Source organism: Propithecus coquereli, unplaced genomic scaffold (assembly GCF_000956105.1).
Source record: "Propithecus coquereli isolate 6110/MARCELLA unplaced genomic scaffold, Pcoq_1.0 Scaffold574, whole genome shotgun sequence".
Taxonomy (NCBI): domain Eukaryota; kingdom Metazoa; phylum Chordata; class Mammalia; order Primates; family Indriidae; genus Propithecus; species Propithecus coquereli.
Genome location: NW_012151663.1, coordinates 636,054 through 658,352, shown reverse-complemented (window position 1 = coordinate 658,352; position 22,299 = coordinate 636,054). Strand labels below are relative to the sequence as shown.

Sequence of the window (22,299 nt, the reverse complement as noted above, 5' to 3'; positions counted from 1 at the left end):
AAACCCTCCCTTTATCCCCTCTTCTCAGTGAGCCAGCCCGCGCAGTGCGGCCAGAGCGCGCACTTTGCCGCCTCCTCGCGCTGTTCCTCCCGCGGCTTCAGTGACGACCCGCAGAACCTGCACGTGCCAGACAGCCGAGAGCTTGCACTTGCCTTTTCCCCGGCCAGCTGCAAAAGAATATGGCTACCCGGCGCCATTGTTCCTTCCCCCTTTAGAGAAATCACCCTCGGCATCCCAGATGTGAGAGATTAAACACTGCCGGGCAGTGCACAGACTCCCTGATTTCCTCTGACTAATGATGTGTTTCCCGAGAACCCGTTCCGTCCGGTGAGCGGCCTGTCTTTCCCTCCTCCTGCTATTAGAAGACGACTGGGGTCCCCTTTGCCCTGAAAGGCTGTGGCCACTCGGAGGCAGGACCCCCGGGGGGGCAGCTCCCCAGGTCCTCATGTCTGGAATCTGCAGGGCAGCCACCTGGTCTGCCTCACACACTTTTGACAAAACATTGTTACTTGGCTCTTGCGTCCTGCTGAGAATCTCATTTTGGGCCTGCCGTCCTCCAGCGGTTCTTCCCGGCTGCGCCTGGCGCCCCACCTGAGGACGAAGCTGCGCAGTCGAAGCCCGTGACAGCTGCGGGGCAGGAGCCCTCTCGTCCTTGGGAAAGGCCTGTCTCTCACCGGTGACGCTGCTTCTCCGACGCTGTGCATCAATTCCTTCTGGCAGCTGGCACGCTCCCTCCTGCCGCCCGGTAGCGGAAGCGGAGCAGAGCCCCTGGCGCGTCGTCCGCCTCTGCTTCTCGCTCAGGAGAGGGAGAAGCGGACTTGCCGGCGTGAGGCGAAGTGCTGAGGCAGCCCTCGCCTTCCCCGGCGCCCCCATGGCGTCTCTCCTTCTGCGCCATGACCCCCAGGCCCTCTCTGCTCTGCTGGTTGCCCCCGCTTACCCCTCAGCGGCCCACATATTCTCAGTGCTTTCCCAGGCCTGCCACTCACTGACCCTGCACCGCACCTCCCTGTCCCGTCCACACTGCTCCCCGGCCACGGCTGGGGAGAGTTACAAAGTACGCGGATCGGGCCACCTTTGAGAGGCTGCCTCCCTGCAGCTCCGCTGACCCGAGTGCATTCTAAAGCCTCTCGCCTTGCCGCCCCACACCGCAGTCCCACTCTCGGCTTCTACAGAGAGTCCTCTTTCAAACGTGAATGAAAAGTCTGCCATCCAAGGGCAGCTTTCCCACCACCCCGTGCTGCTCTCGCTGGTCCCGTAGCCGTCTCGGCATCGCCGCCTCCTCGCGGCCGTAGCCTCTGCTCTGTGTCGAGGACCGTCTCTGTCCAGGGCCCTGCACCAGGAGCTTATCTTAGGCCCTTTCAGTTCCAAATGGTAGAAAGCAAGTAAAGGTGGCTTAAGCCATCGATGATGACGGCAGGTGACTGGGAGAATTCTCGTGGAATGCTGGGTCAGCACCTGGAGTGGCGCTCACAGGGGCTGAAACCAGACGCTGGAAGCTGTTAGGAGCCCAGGCAGCCCTCCCTGGGCCGCACTGTCTGCTTCTCACAGCAGATGATGTTCTTTGCTTCGTTGTGCCTCTGGTGAAAGAGGGTCACCCCAGAATGTCCACACTTTTATCGCCCCATTTTAAGTAAACAGGGCCAATGAAGGTAGAATCTCTAAATTTCTGAACAGGGACATCCGATTAGTCCGGCATGGGTCAGGCGGCTTTCTAGGGTGCAGCTGCATCTACAGAATACACTGAGCTCAGGAACCTCCCACATCTACCTTGAGGTTGGGCTAGAAATAGCTCTCAAAGAGAGGAGTTACTATGCAATGTACAGACATACCAAAAATACGTCTGCATGTGCTGTAGCAGAGAATTCTATAAAATGTGAGGACTGGAAGAGCCTGAGAAACCATCAAATCTAGACATTTAATTTCACCAGGGATGAAACTGAAGTATTAGTTAAGTGACTGGCCTAGTGTAACTACGTCTGTACTCAGTAAATATTTTTTGAATCATTGAATGGAAGACAGTTATTTCTGAAGAACTTAAAGGATCTTTAACAAAGAATAGTCTGTATCAATTTTTGAGGTCAGGAGTATTTTTGACTTGAACTGAAAGATTAGGAATGGCTTTGATGATAAATTATTACAATATTACTAACATCCTGACAGTTGGTCTTCCTTTAGTTGTTTGTTTTCACCCAAATGAGAAAACTCTCAGCAACAGCAGCAGTGCGGCCCCTGCCTTCCAGTGGGGTCTTCCACAGGCGCCAGAGGACTGCAAACAGGCAAAACAGGCGCTTGCTCCTCATCTAAAGGCACCAGTTCAGCGGAGAAGCTGTTGATCTCAACTGTTATACCTCAGCCATTGTCCGCAGTCTGGCACAGAATTAATCCCTTAAGAAAAGGATGGAAAAAATGCCATTCAGCACAACACAGCTTGTCATCACATGCATAATGCAGGCTTTCCAATTAGAATGCTGCAATTTGGAAACTTCCTTCACAGGCTGATGAGCGAGCAATTATTTTAAAGAAGGGAAAACTCAGTCCACTGGGTTTGCCTCGAGTCACTTCTGACTCAAGCCGCAAAGACAAGAGTTTTGAAAACATATTCGTTATTGAATTTTATATCAAAACACCGGCAAGGAGAGCAATTAGTTGCTGTAAACCGAACCCCTGGTAATCAATGGTATGTAGCCAGCCAGAGCATTTATAGAAGATGTAAGCAAAATCACATCTGCTAATCAATTTTGAAAAAACCAGCACTTTACTGCTTTTAGGGAAACTCCACAATGAGAATAGGGAGGATGGAGGAGACAACATTTAATAGCACCAGCCGTTTCATGCAGTGCTCATTAGTTAGAGAGGTTTGTGGCAACGCTAAACACAGACCCGATCTGCATCAGTGGATCTTGGCCGGCAGCTTCCTTTCTTCAGCCCCTTTTGAAAACGGCTTCTGGTGTGTGGGGGACGTCTGTGGATGGAAGTGTGCTGGCTACGTTTAAGGAGCTCATCTCAATTAAGGTCACAGGGAGTGTCTGTCCTGGGCAGGCTCACTGTGCAGATATTCCCAGCCAGATTACAAGTCAGAAATATCTCTGTGTTGCTGTAGGTGCAAAGACATAAGAACACACTTTGCAGGCAGGGAAAAAAGTGAAGGGAGTTGGTGGGTTTTTCAGTTGTGCCTTATCAGAACAAAATTCCTCTCCATGGGGGAAAAAAGAGATTGAGCCAATTGTTTTCTTCAGCCGAGCTTGGTTTTTTTTGTTTGTTTTGTTTTGTTTCAGTCAAATCAAGAAAGGGATTTTCATTCCTGGCTAAGCCTAAATTCCAAGCAAATATGCATCCTGGCACATAAATCAGAAGGTCTTTTAAAAACTCCGCAGCGTGGGTGAGTCTAGCCTTAGGCTTGATGACCTGAGATCCATCAGTGTCCCTTTTGCACTCAGGAGTCACAGTGACCCCACGTTTCCAGCCCCCAGGGACTCTTGATAGAGGAATAGAGAAGAGACGTCTCGGCCAGTATGTGCACTTGGCTGCTGTTCAGAAAAAAGAATTTAGGCCAGGAGAAATTACTGAGGTAAAGATCGATAGACTAAGCTAATAAAAATTAATAGCCTCAACATGCAAACTATGATAGGCAGTGGATTAATACTCTTTAGATAGAGAGGACATTTTGTAAGTCATTAACAAAAGGATAAATGTAAGTAGAAAATGGGTAAAAATGTTCAAGTTCAGTGATAAGTAAGAAACTGCAGGTTAATGAGATTTGTTTCATCTATCAAATTGGTAGTATTTTTAAACATAATACACCATATTGGTGATGATGTGCAGAAACAGGCATTTGTTATACACTGCTTGTAGCGTTAGTATAAATTGATACAGATTTTTGTTTAGGGTTGGGGTGAAAAGAGGTATACAGCTATTTTGTGATCCATATCAAAGCCTCATAATGTTTATGTACCTTGCTCCAGGAGTTTCACTTATAGAAACTTTCAAAGGCAATAATTATAGATTGAGCTAAGAATGTTCATCGCAGAATTTTTTTGTAACAGTCAAATGTTACCAACTACTTAAGTGTCCAATAATAAGAGACTGATTAAATAAATTACAAGACATCCATACAAATACTATGAAGTCAGTAACATGATGTAGAAGAATATTTGATGATACAAAAAGATATTCATAATAGACCATTAAGCAAACAAAGCAAATTACAAACAGTATGCACTGTGTGTATGTGTTTTAAAAGTTATAGGAATTGCTGGCCAGGTGCAGTGGCTCACGCCTGTAATCCTAGCACTCTGGGAGGCTGAGGCGGGTGGATCGCTCCGAGTCAGGAGTTCGAGACCAGCCTGAGCAAGAGTGAGACCCCCATCTCTACTAAAAATAGAAAGAAATTATCTGGACAACTAAAAAAATATATATGTAGAAAAAATTAGCCGGGCATGGTGGCGCATGCCTGTAGTCCCAGCTACTCAGGAGGCTGAGGCAGGAGGATCGCTTGAGCCCAGGAGTTTGAGGTTGCTGTGAGCTAGGCTGAAGCCACGGCACTCTAGCCCAGGCAACAGAGTGAGACTCTGTCTCAAAAAAAAAAAAAAAAAAAAGTTACAGGAATTGCAGATGGTCTTCATTTTAAAATAATAATTTGCCTTGAAACAAATTAGAGGCTTTCATAGAATAAGCTATATATAGGGTATGCTATATACAACTTCAAAAATTCTTCTGATATTCTGTCACTCCAAGTATCTCTACTAGAGCATTTATGATACTCATAATTGGTCTTCCATTTTTAAATTCTCCGTGTGCCATATCCTCAAGACAGTCTTTTCCCATGAAATATTTTGAGATCTGGTTAGGTTCTACCTCAAAGGGGATGGATTGTTTTCATTTGGATACTCCGTAGAAACACTAACTCATGATTATCTAGAAGGATAGCAGTTACAATAAACCTGGCTCTCCATAAATAATTCAAAATCCCATTGGAGAAAGTATCCTCAACACTATCTTCCAATAAACCTGTTACTAGAGCTGTTACATGAAGAGAATGATGAATTAATTTGAAGTTTTTCCCTAATTTTAATCTACTGTCACAGAATTATGAGTGATTTCAGCCCAGAATATGTATGGAACATGGACCATGAACAGAGCCCACATGTTGGAAATAGAATTTTTAAAAAGAGAAGGATCAAAAGTCTTTCTAAAAGGTTTATAATCAAAATGAGAGCCAAACATAGAAACAAAAAATACACTTTAAAGTTCCCCAAAATAAATATAAATTATTAATAGCGTAGGCTAACTCCATATTGCTGAGAGACTAGAATAATAGTTGTGGAGGTGACTAATGGTGGAAATGATTCACATTCTTATCAGGCAAATCAGTGTAACCTAAGAGCAGAATTTCTGGACACTTAAGAACAGTAAAGTGGACTCTGTTCTGATTCATTTAGCGCACTCTGAGAGATTAAATTCTCAGGTGAATTAAACGGAATCAGTAGGTGTCGTCTGTTGATGCTTCCCCAGACCTTTGAGCAGTTTCCTTTACTTAAATTATGAGTTCCAGAATATTAGGTGGTGTGGATTTAGTCAGTGATAGCAAATAGCATTACACCGAAAACAGGGAACAGAGGGTAAGGGGAGAGGGAAACCCAGGGACAGTCCAAATCCTCAGTAATAGCTTTATAGGGGACACTAACCTGAACTTGTGGGAAGGATTTTCATTGATTATAACTGCAAGATTAAAGGGAAATAATACAACTACTTTTATAGAGTGATAGGTTACAGACTGGAAATTATGACCCAGATACATCAGCTGGGAGTAAAGGGAACGTTTGGCAGCAGGATTTTAGAAATGGGCTTTCGGTCAGGATACCAGGTTGGAACCCTGTACCTACCGCTCAGTGTGTGAGTTTAAACAAGTTACTTAACAGCTTTAAGCCCTACTTTCACCATCCATAATTTGATAAGCATAATAGTGCTTGCTAAAGAATATTTAGGAGGATTTAATAAAATAAATTGTATATAGCATTTAACATAGGGCCTGATGCACAGTTAGCATTAAAGAAATGTTGCCTGTCACGATCACTGTTGTTCCTGTCGTTACAAGGAACGCATTTGTTCAGCAAACACTGGGTGTAAAGTTCCGTGTGCGACGTTATGTCAAGTACTGAGTACAGAAAGATCGGTGAGACGCAGGCACTGCCTGCAAGGAGCTCACTGTCTGTTCTAGCAGGCAGAGGAAGCAAACACACATGACCAACTAGAAAACCATAAGATGTATATTATGTAAGGGAAGGACTTTTAAGTCTGAAATCAGAAAGATCATTATCTATTTCCCCTGTGGCACTGTCGGAAGCAGAACACTGACCCTGTGTTGCAATGCTCAAATTCTTTTTTTTTAATCCTTATATTTTAAATTGAGGAATAACATAGTGCACAGATCTTTTATATATAGCTCAATGAATATTCACATGCAGATACACCTGTGTAACTACCACTCAATTGGAAAAATCAATTAGAGGGCACAGATTCCCCCATGAGCATGGTCAGCCCAGCCAGCCTGGAGAGGAGCTCTGAAAGAAGCAGGAAGGATGACTGGAGGCCATCTTCTCCCTCCTAAGCCAATCTAAAGAATTTTGCCACTAGGGGGACAGGCCGCTGGGGATCGGATGACTTGTAAAATAAACTCTTAAAGAGACAAGCCTCTCGCTGCAGACCGACTCCACCTGTTCTCCTCATACTTCTGTTGGGATTCACTTTCTTTTTCCAGTCCTGGAAGTGCGGTAGGACGAAGGATGCAGGTGGGAGGGATAGAGTGGACAGACTCCCCGGTGCCTGCAGACTGAGGAAACAGCCAGTTAGGACATTTACAATCGTACATCTTTCCCTTTGTTCAGGCTACTACTTTGGGACTGCGATGACCGGAGCTATAGCTACTACGTCGAGGTCTCTACCAACCAGCAGCAGTGGACCATGGTTGCCGACAGAACTAAAGTCTCCTGCAAGTAAGTCGCCTCCTTTCAGGAATTTGTTCTATTTGGAATCAGAGGTTCCAGTGAAGATTCATGGAATCACCAATTTTTTTTTTAGAGACAGAGTCTCGCTCTGTCGCCCAGGCTGGAGTGCAGTGGCGTGATCACAGCTCACTGCAGCCACGAATTTCCTGGGCTCCAGTGATCCTCCCGCCTCAGCCTCCTGAGGAGCTGGGACTACAGCAGGCACCACCACCACACCCAGCTAGTTTTTTGAAAAAATTTTTTTAGCGATGGGGTCTGCTGTGGCTCAGGCTAATCTTGAACTCCTGGCCTCAAGCGATCCTCCCACCTTGGCTTCCCAAAGTGCTGAGATTACAGGTGTGAGTCACCATGCCCAGCCTGAATCATGTCCTTATTTGGGGGTTGAAAACATATTTTAGTGATCCTTTACTTCAGTTTTAACTATTAAGTCCTTATGTGAGAATTTGCTTGATGTGACCAAACAAGGTTTCTCTATCTTGTGGCATGAACTTTACTCACACTTCTGAAAATGACATGTGTACCTAAACAGGGAAAAGAAAGATGTTTTCCTTATGCAGGCCTTTCTCGGATCCTCCTCCCACATCCCACACTATCCCTTTAGGATTTTGTTCTTCCTTAGAGAATTTTGCTGGAGTGATACGCACTTTTGTAGTTATTCTGGAGTTCTATTCTATACCCCACGCTTATTCTTAGGGACGGCTTTAACTGTTTCTCTCATCTTAGTGTTAGCCGTGCCGTTCCACAAACTAAGGAAAGCCTTGCGTCTTAGGCTCTCCACAGGCAAACAGAGGCATTGAATGCGGACAACACTGAGGCTCTGTTTGAGCTTGCCCGGCTGCGGGAGAAGCTAGGAGGGAGGATTCTGTGGTTCTGACCAGCTAGCATCATGGCGTGTGGTCGGAGCGCAGTGCTTTTTTTGTGTAGAGCCAGAATCTCTGAGAGGCGAGGTGGAGCAAGAAGCTATTTCTTTTTCTTTTTTAAATTGAGATATAATTCAGATATAAAATTGAGATATAAAATTAGATAGAATTCACCCTTGTAAAATGTACAATTGAATGGTTTTTAGTATATTCAAAGAGTTGTGCAATCCTCACTACTATCTAACATTTCAGAACATTTTCCTCACCCCAAAAAGAGACCTCCTCCTCATAAGCAGTCACGCCCCATTTGCCTTCAGCTCCCCCAGCTCCGGCAGCCAATTCCTGTCTTTATGGATTTGCGTTTTCTGGACATTTCCTATAAACAGAATCATATAGTATGTGACCTTTTTTTGTGGCTTCTTTCACGCAGCATAATGTTTTCAAGGTTCATCCACGTCGTGGCATGTGTTGGAATTTCATTTCTTTTCACGGCTGAATAATACTCCTTTGCATGCAAATGCCGCATTTTGCTTATCCATGCATCTGTTGGTAAACATTTGAATTGTTTCCACTCCTTGGCTATTACAAACAATGCTGCTGTGAACGTTCCTATACAAGTTTTTGTGTGGACATATATTTTCAATTCCTAAGAGTTGAATGGCCAGGTCATCTGATAACTCTATGCTTAACTTTTTGAGGAACTGCCAAACTTTTGAAAGCAGCTGCACCATTTTGCATTCCCACCAGCTCTGTATGAGGGTTCCAGTTTCTCCACATTCTCACCACCACTTGCTGTTGTCCATCGTTTTGATCATAGCCATCCTAGTGAGCGTGCAGTGGCATCTCAGGGTGGTTTTGATTTGCATTTCCCTAATGGCTAGTGATGTTGAGCATCTTTTCATGTGCTTATTTGACCAAATTCCTTAACAGCATTAATGATGCCTTGTTTGATGCAATGTCTGACACCATCACCACTATTATTATAGTAGTTATCAGATAGAATGTTTATATTGGTTAGGTTAATACTTGCTACTATAACAAATAAGCCTCAGTATTTCAGTGCTTAGCACAATAGTTTATTTCTCAGTCACGTAACAGTGTGGGTGTTCCTGGTTGTTTGGTGGCTCTTCCCCACAGGTGACTGAGGAACTCAGACAGTTTTCACCTTGTGTTTCTGCCATCACCTAGGCCCTCATCAGCTTTAGCTGCCTGTAGCTGGCAGAAGGGGAAAGAGTAGAGAGAAGGTTCTGAAAAGCCTTGGCCTAGGAGTAGTGTACGTCACATGCCACTCCCCAGTGGAGCATAAATCCTGTGGCCATCTCTGCCTCTTTTTCAAGGAGCAGAGCTGAGATCTAAACCCAGGGCTCTTGCCACTGTGCCACACTGCCTCCTAGACTCAAAGCATTATTGCTAAAGAGGGCTAAACCAAGCTAGGTGACGAAAAGAGGGAAATGAAGTGCTTAACTTATTTCCAATCTCCTGGAACCCTTTTTATACGATAACAAAGCCTCCAAGGCCCATGAATAGCCACCTTTTGTCTTTCCACAGTCTGTTTGTTGGGTCCACGACTCCCACACCAGCCCCTCTGCTTCCTCAAACGTTGTCATCTTGTCATCTTTTACATGTCATACTGGTTCTGCCACCCGTCTCTTCTGTCGTTTCATGTTATAAACTGAATTCGTCCTCCCGTCTGTTGAAGATGCTATACAATGAGAGTTTTCGACAAGAGCTGGTTGACTAACTATTGACCAGGTACATGTTATAATAATTTTGTATTGAGTTAAATGGTTTTTTTTCTTGTTTCAAAAACTCGTTCACTCATTAGATCCTCTCCCAGTAGCTTTGCATTAAGTTGTCAACATTTTTTTCTCTTTTTAATTATTTCTTTCCATCAGTTGGTGGATTTAAATAATTTATGTTTTTAACTTTGTATTTTAGCACTTAGATGCTATCGCAGTGTTTTACAAATTAATAAATAAATAATGCATTAGAAGAACAAGAGTACCAACAAGAAGGCAAGTACCTGTTAACCCTCTAAGAATTTTATGTCTATAGGCATAATCTGAATCTGTTGCACCTCCCATTTTCAAGTTACACCTTAAGAAATATAGAAGATATGCAAATGATAAAAGATTTTCCTTTTTAACTGAGCAGACCTCAAGGGAGGATTCCATTAGTGTCAAGAATTATAGCCTGCTCTTTGTTTTTGTTTTTTTTTTTCCAGTACCAATAAGTTTTTATTTATTCATTATATTTTCCCAGGGAAAGTAGAAAGGAAGGGAAAAGAGTCAGCATGTGTGCTACAAAATGATTAGAAAATGGGAAAGGAAGTACCCAATACAGCAAAATCAACCATCAAACATACCCCAGGATGGGGTCCACCAAAGCCCAAGGGGGCTCAGTCTCCTGCAGTTCAGGAAATAGCCTGCTCTTTGTTGAAATAAAATGTGAGTCACGTCATAAGTGAAATTACATGGAATCTTTAAAGATCGCAACTCTGCCTCTTGATAGCATTCTACCAAGTTGAGAAATCAGAGCACAGAATTTTGCTGTCCTCTGGCAAGTCCTGGGGAATGAGATTCTCCAGTGTCTCTGTTAGCTCTGCTCCTGGGTGGGACATTTTCTTGTATAGCTCTCCTCAGTCCTTTCTGCTATAGCTGGAGCTTCTCTTGGTTTGCTTTTAGGATAAAGGGTCATTTTCTCTTGTAAACAATCCTGTTTTCGTAGTGACTAATTTTTAAAAATTACTTCCTACCTGTCTTTCTTCACATAATCTAATTCTATACCCTTTAGCCTTATTTCAAAAGAGCTCACTTTCTAATACTCACTTTCTTTTCTCTGCTGTCCTCTAAATTGCTGAACTCTAAAACTGGTTTTTAAGATCAATTTTTTAATTATAAATGTAAAACATGCACATGAAAAACTAAACAGTATAGAAGAATATGTGTGAAAAGCAAAATTTTGCCTTCCCATCTTCTGTTCCATTCCTCAGAGATAACTACCTTTGACCCTTTTTTTTAGTTTTTGTAACTTCTCAACTATAAATAATATTTTATACATGTTTAATATTTTATACCTGTTCAATTTATCAACTTTACTAACTCCTTGCTATTAAAAAAAGAAATTTAACTCACTTAGCCACTCCTCATTTTTGTTAGTTATGTTTATTTTTAGTTCTACTATTTATCTTTTAAAATTAAACTATGTACTTAAACCTCTGTTTTTCATGAACATCAGTTATGGCCAGCACTTCTTGACTCTATGTTGATGAGAAAATTACCACCCCTACATTTCCCTGTATTTCTCCTCTTTCTACTTCCCATCTTCTATTAGTTGTTTTATTATATTGACATTGTAAATATAGTAAAACTGTACTGTATAAATATAATATTTATTTTTTGTTCTATACCTCATAGTTAAATCTTCCATGTGTTAACTATAAATTGACCCAGAAAAGGAAAAGCCACTAAGAACTCATTATAATATTATGATTATATAAACATTGTTCAAGACAGATCTAGTAATTGGCTGGATCTAGGGTAAAGAAAATACTGTTCTATGTCACTAAATTTGTGCCCCTCTTGGAAGAATTGTGCTATGTTCAGATCAAATAGATTACGTTTTCTTATAAGTATTCCACATGTTTAATAGCTTCATATCAGACAGCTTTTTGTTTTCTTAAAGTTCCTAATTGCTTCTTTTTCCTGTTAGAGAAGCTTCTGAAGCACCTCTCTATAGCTGTGGGCCTAAAATTTCTTCTTCTTTCCTATCTAGACTTGTAACACCATTTCTTTGATTTCTTTCTGTGGAATATGGGAAACGGGTCCTTTGCATGAGATACTGACTTTGGGCCCAGTTACCTTTCTAGATCTGGTCTTCTGAAAATCTGATAGAAATGAAATGTCAGCTGTGTTATTAAGCCACGTTGCTTGGGATAAAAATTACCCCTGACTGGCAAATTACATTTGGCCTGGGAGGACTGTAAATACCCATATTCCACAAAAAAGAAAAAGAAGTCAAAGAGACAATATTACTAACCTAGATAGGAAAGAGAAATATCCAGAGCTATAGCTTTGAGCCTCCCTAAGTGTAGTGACTTTTGTAACTGGGCTTATGCCTTGTGATTCTGGGATCTATGCTTCCGGAGCTGTTGTAAGAGATGTTAGTTTCTCTCTGGAACGTGAGGCCTCTAAGCCAGAGTGCGTCCACACCTGCCGATTGCTGGATCTTGTACGCTCTTATTTGAGCTGTCACCTGTAGGCCAAAAAGAATAGCTCGTGGACAGTTGTGCAGACTGCCGCGAAGACTCCTGCTGGGAGGAAGTATCTGATGCTGTCCTGGTAGCTTGCTGTGTTTCCTTCTCTCTCTAGGTGAATCTGAAGCCACCTACGGCTTTTTGGGTCTTTTGAGCCTGAACATTTTAGTTAAGAAGATAGCTTGTGGCTATTACATTACACAGAGTAAAACTATGAGTAATTTTTTTGTTTTGTTTCTCTTAGAGACAGGGTCTTACTCTGTCACCCAGGCTAGAGTACAGTGGCGCAGTCATAGCTCACTGCATCCTTGAACTCCTGGGCTCGAGCGATCCTTCTGCCTCAGCCTCCCAAGTAGCTGGGACTCCAGGCACCCGCCACTACACCTGGCTGATTTTTCTTATTGTTGAGAAAAAAAAACCTCGCCACGTTGCCCAGATGAGACTCGAACTCCTGGCCTCAGGCAGTCCTCTTGCTTTGGACTCCCAAAGTGTTGGGATTATAGGTGTGAGCCACCATACCCAGCCTGTGGGTAATTTTTTTTAGAAAATGTATGTCAAAAGCAAATTTTCAGGAGTCCTGCATGTCTGAATCATAGTTTGGGTATAGAATTCAGGTTTTTTCGGAAGTTTGAAAGCTGGATTTATTGCCATGTAGCATCTAACGTGGCTGATGAGAAATCTGACGGTAATCTGATTCTTATTCTTTGTGGTAGTTTATTCTCCTCTGTAGAAGCCTGTAGGACCTTCTCTTCTGCCTTCGTGGTCTTCAACTTCATAACGACATGGCTGGGTGTGGATCCTTTGTCATTCGTCCTGCTTATTTGCCTTAATATGCAAATCTGCCCAGCTGTCCTCAGTTTATAAATTAGTAATATTTCATATGCTTACCATTTTCTAGAAATTCACCAAAATTTTTCATTTGCTAATGTCCTCTCCAGTTTTCAATATCTTTATGAATATATTTCCTTTGTATTTCTTTAATGGCGTGTCAGTGGTTTCCAAGAAGAGAGACAGGGAAATGCGACGACAGTCTTAGCCGTCGTGAATCTGAACTCCCGAAGCACTGCAGCTGGGCGACTCGTAGTCGGCTGTCGATGACCCCCAGTGACCCGCGTCGTTTTCCTTCCCTTCCTGTGCCTTGCTGTGCCTCTGCCACGTTGTGCAGTTGTCTGGTTTCCTGCCACAGTGTACCACACCCCCTGACATATTGACCTCTTTTGTGGTCATTTATTAAACCATTTCTTTACTTTGTCATGGTCCCATTGAATAATAGTTATGTCTGCCAAAGTATGAGTGACTTCAGCCATCATCCGTCTGAGACTGCTCTTGGCAAACATTCTGGAAAATGTAAATGATTAAATATAAAGAATTGGGTAATAATGAAAATTTCCTTTTTCCTCTTGAGAATTCTTTGGTCCTAATATAGAACTACCTAGTCTTTCTAGCTTTTAGCTTCTAATTTTATTACAAATTTTCTGTCTGCCTGCCAGATTTACCATCCAAGTTACCTTCTGAATAAGTTTTTTTCTCAACCTAGATGTTTATTAAAAATAACACTGCAAAGAGTTTCTAGTAACTTTAGAAAACACACAATAAGATTTTTAAAAAACAGTATACAAAATTACAGAAGTATTATCATACGTCGGAAAAAAATTATGGAAGAAGAAAACCAAAAGGCAATATGCCAAAATATTAATAATGATTGCCTTTGTGTAGTGGGGTTATGGAAATTATTCCTAATTTTCAACATTTTTTGACCAATTTTCATGTAGTTCTTTTGAAATCTAAAAGAAAACTGTATTCGAAAAAAATTTGTCTTGCTGCAGTCATAAATGTTATTTGTCCTCGCCATTATTTGAGTAGCACATGCTGGCAGAGTGGCATGGTTTATTCACCGCCAGCAGTAAATCAAAGACATTACATAAAGGCTGTACACAGTGATATCCCAATCAGCTGTTCAGAACTCGACACTGCTTACCCCAAGCACGATTGTGCTTCCCTGAAGAGGACACTTGAACCACATTTTCCTTATGCGTCAAAGCCCAGTTCTCCTGCTTCCTTTCCTTTCCTCGGGATCCTCATGTCCATTCCATGTGAGTTTCCCCTCTCAGAGGGGCCTGGCCTCCTTGGGAGGGTGCAGCACCCCTTCAGAGCAGGCAGTCCCTACAGCATCCCAGCGTTAGGAAGTGTCTCCCCCGTGCCTTCCCCGAGAAGCACCTTGGCAGTGCTCGGAGGCCAGCTTGGCTGCTGCCAGGTCTTCGGCTTGATTGTATCATATCTGAGAAGCATCGCCTGTCTGCTTGCTGAATGTCCCGTCACTTCGTCCTGGGCTCTGTTTCTGTACTGGTGCTCTCTATTCACTAGGGATCTCAGAAAGAGGGATCATGCTTCTGCCTCTAAGTGTCATGGTGGCTGAGGACAACAGAGTAAGTTAAAGATGAAGCATCGCAGCCTCAGTAAACGCTCCCTACGTGCGGCAGGATTGAAAACGATGCGGTTACACCTGGACGACACACTTTGCATCTCCTTTGCCATTGTTAGTGACAAAGTTGAGAATGCTCTTTCCACCTGCTTTCTTACTTTGACACGTAGCAGTCAGGTTGGGTTGGTTCCAGGAGGTCACTTAACCATGGGATTTGGATATTTGTGTAAAGGACCTGGTGTCACGAATGTGGCGCAACAGGAAGAGCAGGTTATAAAGGAGAAAACGTCTTCACTGTTGATACGACTGATGAGAATCGGTTCGCAGTTAGCGTCGAGTTTCATCTCCAGGAAGAGATTGAAGCTCTCGACTGTCACATGGATCCCACACACTGAAGTATTACTATTTCTTGTGAGTTTCTGCTGTGGTAACAGACGGGGCTGTTCTCAGATTTCTCTTTCCTGCCAGGTTGGAGGAGTGTGCTTGCTTGTTCCTTCTAGAAGTGTGAGCCAATTAATGGGCTCTGGTTGTGTAATTGTCACTTTAGAAATGCTCGATGAAGATTTTATTTTTTTCTTTTCATACTTAATTCCATTTTTCTACATAGCATTTGACAGTAATGAAAAAAGCCAGTCATGTTCTCTCTGTTTTTTCTTTTTTTTAAAGGGCAAATATTGGTGTTAATTTTGTCAAGAGTTTTGGAACTTGAACAATAAAGAAACATGTATCTGTAAGAGGAATGAGAAAAAAATGAATAAAAAAAACCCCAAATTCAGATAACACACACACACACACACACACACACACAGAGGTCAAGTCTGGTCGTAGGCTGATCCTTGTGGTACTGGGGAGATGTCAGAGCTTGCTCTGTAGAAGGCATCTATATGTTAGACCATACCTGGAGACGCTTGTTAATCAAACTGTTATTTATGGGGTTATGAAGTACCATGAGTTGACGAGTAATTGAGAGTTGAAAATGTCCATAGGGAGTCAGCCAGTCATGCCTGCACATTTAGGGGGACTTATTTTTTGTATTGCAAAAGATTTTTATGCAAAAATTTTCCCATATGTTGGAAGGCACAGAGAAAGTGGATTTTGGTGCTAAAAGTATGTGAACTGCCTGAGTTCTAAATTTAGAGCTATTAGCAGGTTCTGGGACCCCCACTGGGAGGCTCCTCCCCACCCAGAACATTTGACATTGAAGGAGCTGGAAGGAAAGGGAGTCCTCTTGTGTAGCTCAAGATCAGGAGGGAGAATCTAAGCGCTCCCATTTCCCGCTTCCTTCCTTAACCCAGGAAGGTAATAATTTTTCCATGCCTGTTGTAAAAAAATGAGGCATACCTCAATAAAACTTTGACAGTGAGCTGTGTGAACACACTTAAAATGTACATGGTCAGAAAGATTTTTCTTTTATTATGGAAATAACTTTCATATTAATATTACATTCCAAATGACAAAAATAAATCAAGATCACACTGTTTCAGCCACCGTCATCTCCCCCCTGCCCGGCGCCGCTCTCCTGACCGGCCTCTGCTCCCCCATGCGTTTACTCCACTTACCGTGTCCGGAGTGGCACTTTCCTGGCATTATTCCCGCTTAGGGCCCCTCGCTGCTTCCTGTCGCTCTCTGGATCAAGACCAGAATTCCTCATGTGGCCTGAAGAACCCTCCGCGGTCTAGCCCCTCCTGCCTCTCCAGTCCCTCCGCGTCACACTCTCCGCGCTCTCCGTGTTCCGTCTCCCTGGCATCCTCTCTCCCCGACCACGCGTCACCAGTCACGCACTGTCCTCCTGCAGAGCCTTTGCTCAAGCCATGGAGCCCATACCTGAGAACCTTTTGTTCTCAGCTCAAGGGCTGCTTCTCAGGCAAGTCTGCCCTGATCTCCTGCCTCAATCAGATCACTTTGTTGTCCCCTCTCATACAACCGAGCTACTTTCCTTCACAGCCCACATGGCAGTTTGCAATGACCCATTCCTTAGCATGGTTATGAAATTACTGCTGTTCTTCCCCACTAGAAGGTAAGCTGCACAGGAGCAGGGATTGGGCTGTTTTGCTCACTGTTTCATCCACAGTAGCCTAGCAAGGGCCTAGCTCTGGTGGGGCTTAGTATGTCCTGACAGTCTGAATGGAGGGACACGCGAGTGCCATCACTCTGTCTCCAGTCACGTGTGTGAGTTGGTTCCATTGTCCCGTTACTGTCTGGAGCTGTCATCGACACAGAGCGCAGTCAGGAAGTCTGTCCCTCCCAGCTGAGACGCTGTCACGTGGTCACGTGGAGCACGGAAGAGATTGTGGGAGAGAATAGCAGTTGCTCCTGATGATGCAGTCCTTGTAGACTACGAATGTCTTCCCAACTGTTCTTTATTGATCCATTATTGGTCTATGATCCTTGATTCATTTATAGCCTTATTCCACAGATTTTAATTCAGCATTACCAGTGATTCAGTTTTCTCTGGTCTCTCTATCTATCCTTGCCCCTCAAGTTAATAACTTGGATCCCTAGTATAGTTTACCATTTGAGGCTGGTTACTAGCTGGAAGTCCATTACCTTTATTTTTAACCACCCTTAGAGACAGTGAAGTTTTTCTTTATGGAGGGGCCAAGTGCTTTTACAACTGTTTGCCAGCTGTGCCCTTTCACTTCGAAAATCGATTTGATTTAAAATCTCAAGTTTGTATGGTTAATATGTTTCAATTGCTCCTCTGGATTTTCAGAGTAAGAATTTTAAAAAGAAACCAAAAAACTGACCTTAAACTCTGGAGAGGGTCTCTAAACCACTTGCCAAGGCATTCTGTGTACCTCTCCCTGCAGGGTAGGATCTGTTCACAGAGCAGACCTCACTCTGGCATCCTGGAGCTCTGTGTACCTCCATGGCCTCAGGATGCCTGCCAGGGGTCCAGCCCCACACTGCTCAGAGAGGTGCTCGGTTGGTACCCTTTACCATGACCAACCTTGATTAATCCCTTTTCTGAGATGGACATTGCCAGTAAAGCATGGGACCTGCCCTTCAAGGGGCCTCTGGTCAGTCACATAACCCCAATGCATTTAAACAAACTGAGTGCCAGACACCATAGTAACAGCCAGCATGGGTGTCTGCAGAAAAGCAAAGTAGAGCCTATTTCTTGGTCAGTGAACAAAGGTAGCAGGAAGAAAAGGCATGGTAGTTTTCATCATATCTTCTTAAAATTTTGTAAACTGCCTCAGTTTTCCAAATTATAGTCAGGTGTCAGCAACCAGCCTGTCCTAAGGAAAAGGCTCTGTCTTGGTAATCATGCCTTGATTAATACTAGCTCAGCTCTATTCCAGAGTGCTAAAGGGTTCATGTTTTCTTCCTGTGTTTAAAAAATAAAGGAAGAATGGGAAAAAAGTGTTTCTATGAATTCAGGGGTCCAGCGTGCACACAGTATTAATTTTCAGAGCTGAAACTATCTGGCTCATTTTCTTAGCTTCAGCTGTCTCTTGCATTCATATTTTCCACTGGCCCCTTCTAGAATGGCTTCTCAAACTTGACTTGAAAGATGAGTCTCATCGTCATCTTTCTCCACTAAGCATTTCCTCCCCTGTGGTGTCCCTCGGATGTTGGTGGTAGCCCCTCTCCTGGGCATCTCCCACCCCTTTGACTCATTCCCCCTCTTTGCCTTCCACAGCCGGGTAGGTACCGCGTCCCTTCTTTTATACCCTTTCTTCATTCTTTCTATTCCCTTTGCTTCCATCTTAATCCAGGCCTTCATACGTCTTTCCTGGAATGTTTGTAGTAGCTGCTAATGGATTTTCTGCAGTCTGTTTCTGTTGCTGTTCTGGTGTCTGGAACACTTGCTGGGTTGTTCTTGCTGTGATTCCTTAATCTCCTGAACAGGGACCTTCGGTGGTCTGCTGAGGAAAGCCTCAGATCCTTGCCTGGGTCGTCTTCCGTCTCCACGTGACCAGCTTTTCCCAAACATCTTGTTTTCCAATAGTCTTCCACGTGTTAAACCAGACGTGCAGATTTCAAATATGTAATTACTATATATCTCTGACTCTAACCAAACTTTCCAACCTTATCTCTGTAATTCTCTCCTTACAGTTATGTTCCCACTTTCCTTTCAGTCTGGCCCAATTACTGTTGTCAAATGAGCCTATGCTTTGGATCAGCTAATTATCTTTATTTCCTCTGGCTGATCTTCAAGTCTCTACCTATCCTGTGTTCCCTTCAAGACCCAGCCAAATGCTCTATGAGTTCTTCCTTGATCTTTCTCCTCCCAAACACAAGTGACTGCTTCACTGTGTGAATATTTACTCTTTCTTGGATCTGTTTCAGAGAAGGGAGGAAATAAGGGGGTAGGCTTGGAGGAAGGTTGCTTTTTAAAAATCTAGCCATTTTTCAAGGTATACTGGGCTTCATCCCCTTGGAAGTGCAGGGCTATGTTTTCCCAGGGTAGCCTCTGTAAGCGTGTAATCAAATGCACGGCCCAAGCAGCTTCGCTTCAGTGTGATATTTGTTGAGTGACCTTAGTAGGCAGAGGCTCATACAACATTGTGAGGGAAAATGCTGAAGAGACAGTAAGACATTTCTCCTCCGAAGGAACTTGCAGGTTACACAGAACATGTGGGAACCATCTCTCTGTCTCTCTCTCTCTGTCTCTCTCTCACGTACACACATGCATGCACGGTAGAAATACGGAACAGGATCCTAGAATCATAAAATATTGTAACTGAAAGTACCTTGGAAAGGACAGTCCAAGCCTCTCGTTTTACAGATGGGAATTTGAGACGGAAGGCACAGTGCCTTTCCCAAGTTGTCATCTAATGGCAGGCCCCATATCAGAACCCAGTGCTCCTGATTCTGAGTCCTTTTTTTCTAGAATTTTGCGTGGTCTATAAGACCATAGTCAAACAAACAAACATACAAGTGCTGAAAGAATGTAGTCATGATCAGAGCATGGAATGAAGCTAGGGAAGTTTTTCTGAAAGATGCATTTCGGCACTACCCATCTGCTACCGGCCCAGGTCAAAGCTGGGACAACTGGTGATTTCCCAACCAAAGGAACCCATGAATTTCAGGTTTTAAAGTCACATGAAGGTACAAGTCAGAAATAGACTCACCTTCCAGAAGGTATGATGAAGACTATGGATTACAAAGAAAGCAACCTGTATTTTCATATGATTTTCTACCTTGCTATCACTACTACTTCTGCAGAATATTATTCTGTCCAGCCTATTAACTGTATCATAATTCATACTTTAAAAATTGATTTTAAAAGTATAGCTTCTATACCAGTGGGCAAATCTAGATTATCTAGGGGCTCATTGTTCAGGTTGTATTATAGTGTATTAGCCTCTGTTTTTCTTCCCTTTTCCTTCCTATTGCCCACTGAAAAAAAATCATTATGCTGTTCATTAGGCCATTTATTAGACTATTTCCTTCCACCGAAAGAGACTTGCATGTGTGGGGTTTTTTTCTCTGTTTTAAGCCAAGATCCATAAAGCGTATTTTCCCCACAGTTGACATTTTCTTTTCACAATCCTTTGAAATGGAATGTAAGTGGATTTCACCGCGGTATTGTAAATTATGTACTGAGTATCGGTAATAAACATTTCTTACAAAGTTTTAAAGTGTGGTTTCAGAGCGGTGATTATCTGGAATTGTACACATTCACCAGGTGCTTCAGAGGGAGTTAGTGAGTGCTTTCTGCTCACATGCTTTTCACCTCTTTATCCAGATTACACAACAGTGCAGAGCCCATGTGATAAACCTAAACAAAGCAAAAGAATGTTTTTATTCCTGGTAATGTGGTTCAGCAAGCTTGACCTGATGCGTGGTCATCTCGTCCATCCTTCTACCTCCAGGCAGCGTTGTACGTTAAATTTGTCTCAGCGAGCCCGTGGGTTTACCCTGGTGAGGAAGATTGGACCATATCCCTCGCTTCCTCTTTGCAGGTTCTCAGAGTATTCGTGTAAATTTTTGATTCTCAGGCAAAGGAAGACAGCACATGTTGGTACTGCTGTAGTAGAGAAGAATAACTTGTTTATATTGTTCTTTTTTCCTTCCTAATTCTCTAGGGAGTTACCGAATTCTCTGTAGGATTTAGCAGTGCATATATAGGCTTAATAGAAATTCTGACTGCTGGAGCTTTGAAATGTATAGTCTTTTCTCTAGGGTAGGCTGGAGGTGGGAGGAGGAGGGTCTCCTGGAAGCTTGTTTGTTTCACATTTCTGTGTCTTCTGAATTCATTTCTCCTAATTAAAATAAAGATCCAAACCTATGCTAATCTAATGTTGAGGTCACAGATTTAAACTAACAGGATTTGAAAGTTCACGTCCTCACTGCACCCTTGAGCCCCTCCCGTCACAGCCTGTGCCCGTGTGGCTGCTGCTAACAGGCTAATCAAAGCCCCTGTTGCGCAGAGATGTGGTCACACTGCCCTGTGGAGACAGAGCCACGATCATGTTAAGTAGTGATCGGGTTTTTAGCAAGACGTGGCATGCACTGAGAATCTACAATTACAAATGCATTCATTTTTGGATTTCTAGTCTGATTTTCAAATTTATACCTTCACATTGCATCAATATGGTATTCTTACATTAATATTAATTAACTTTATAAATTTTTGAGGAGATGAGAAGGGAACACAGGGCACAATCTTCTAAGCTTTTCATGTTTAGGGATGGAACAACTGATATTTTCAGGCAATGTTTTCTTCTTTTGCCACTTCCTTAATTAAAATTATCATTCACCAGCCTGAGCAAGAGCGAGACCCCGCCTCTACTAAAATTAGAAAGAAATTAATTGGACAACTAAAAATATATAGAAAAAATTAGCCGGGCATGGTGGCGCATGCCTGTAGTCCCAGCTACTCGGAAGGCTGAGGCAGGAGGATCGCTTGAGCCCAGGAGTCTGAGGTTGCTGTGAGCTAGGCTGATGCCACGGCACTCACTCTAGCCAGGGCAACAGAGTGAGACTCTGTCTCAAAAAAAAAAAAAAAAAAAAAAAATTATCATTCAACTAACATTGAATCATTGCCCTGCCCCGGACCCCAAACTGGGGGGCGTGGGCCTGGGCTAACTCAAAAATTTGATATTTACCTATTCAGTAACTTACAGACATTTCTGCATCACTGCTTTAGGTCAGGCTCTGCGCTGGACCCTTCCCCCTTGTCGTGGGCTCACTAATTAAGTCTTCCCAGGACCGGTTAGATTGAGGGGCCTTGGTCCAAATGCAAATAGAGGCTTTTGTGGATTCTGACACAGCGTAGCTAGACCAGATCTCTGCGTGGATCACAGCGCCAATAGGAGCGGGCAGCGTGCTGCATCTGGAAGCACACGCTGCGTGGGTGGAACGGGCTTGGCCTTGGCAGGTAGTAAAGATCCCTCGTGCTCTCGTCAGCCTGCCAGAGGGAGCTCGCGAGTGCCTTCGAGGCCAGGTCTTCCCCGCGACGGCAGGGTCGCGGCCTGCACACTCCGCCGGTCCCCTCCTTTGTTACCTTTTGTGCTGGAAACAAAAACCTCAGCCACGGGGCGGCTTGGTAAAGTGATCGTGTCTCGTTGCTCCTGTGCTGGGGCTCGGCAGCCCTCTCCGGTGCCGAGTGTGATGTCCAGTTTGTAATGAGCACTTGCACTTCCCGTAAACTGTGTGGTATTATATAATAAGCAGTAATCTTCCACTTATCCTTGATAACAGGTGGTTTCTGTTTGGCTTTTAGTGATAGCCAAAATGTGGGTGTTTTTTTCCCCCTCACCAATATGATAAATTTTCAGAGGCATCTTTTTTTCACAAGATGGA

The 22,299-nt window shown here is 43.4% G+C and overlaps 1 protein-coding gene across 1 annotated transcript in view; it reads left to right on the top strand.

The window, feature by feature from the left end:
- LOC105821428 (BTB/POZ domain-containing protein 9-like) overlaps nucleotides 1–22,299 on the top strand; it is a 152,288-nt gene that overhangs the window by 72,304 nt on the left and 57,685 nt on the right. Inside the window, exon 5 of the mRNA XM_012658128.1 lies at nucleotides 6,885–6,992. Within this exon, the coding sequence (XP_012513582.1) occupies nucleotides 6,885–6,992 (108 nt within the window). The remainder of the gene's footprint in view (nucleotides 1–6,884; nucleotides 6,993–22,299) is intronic.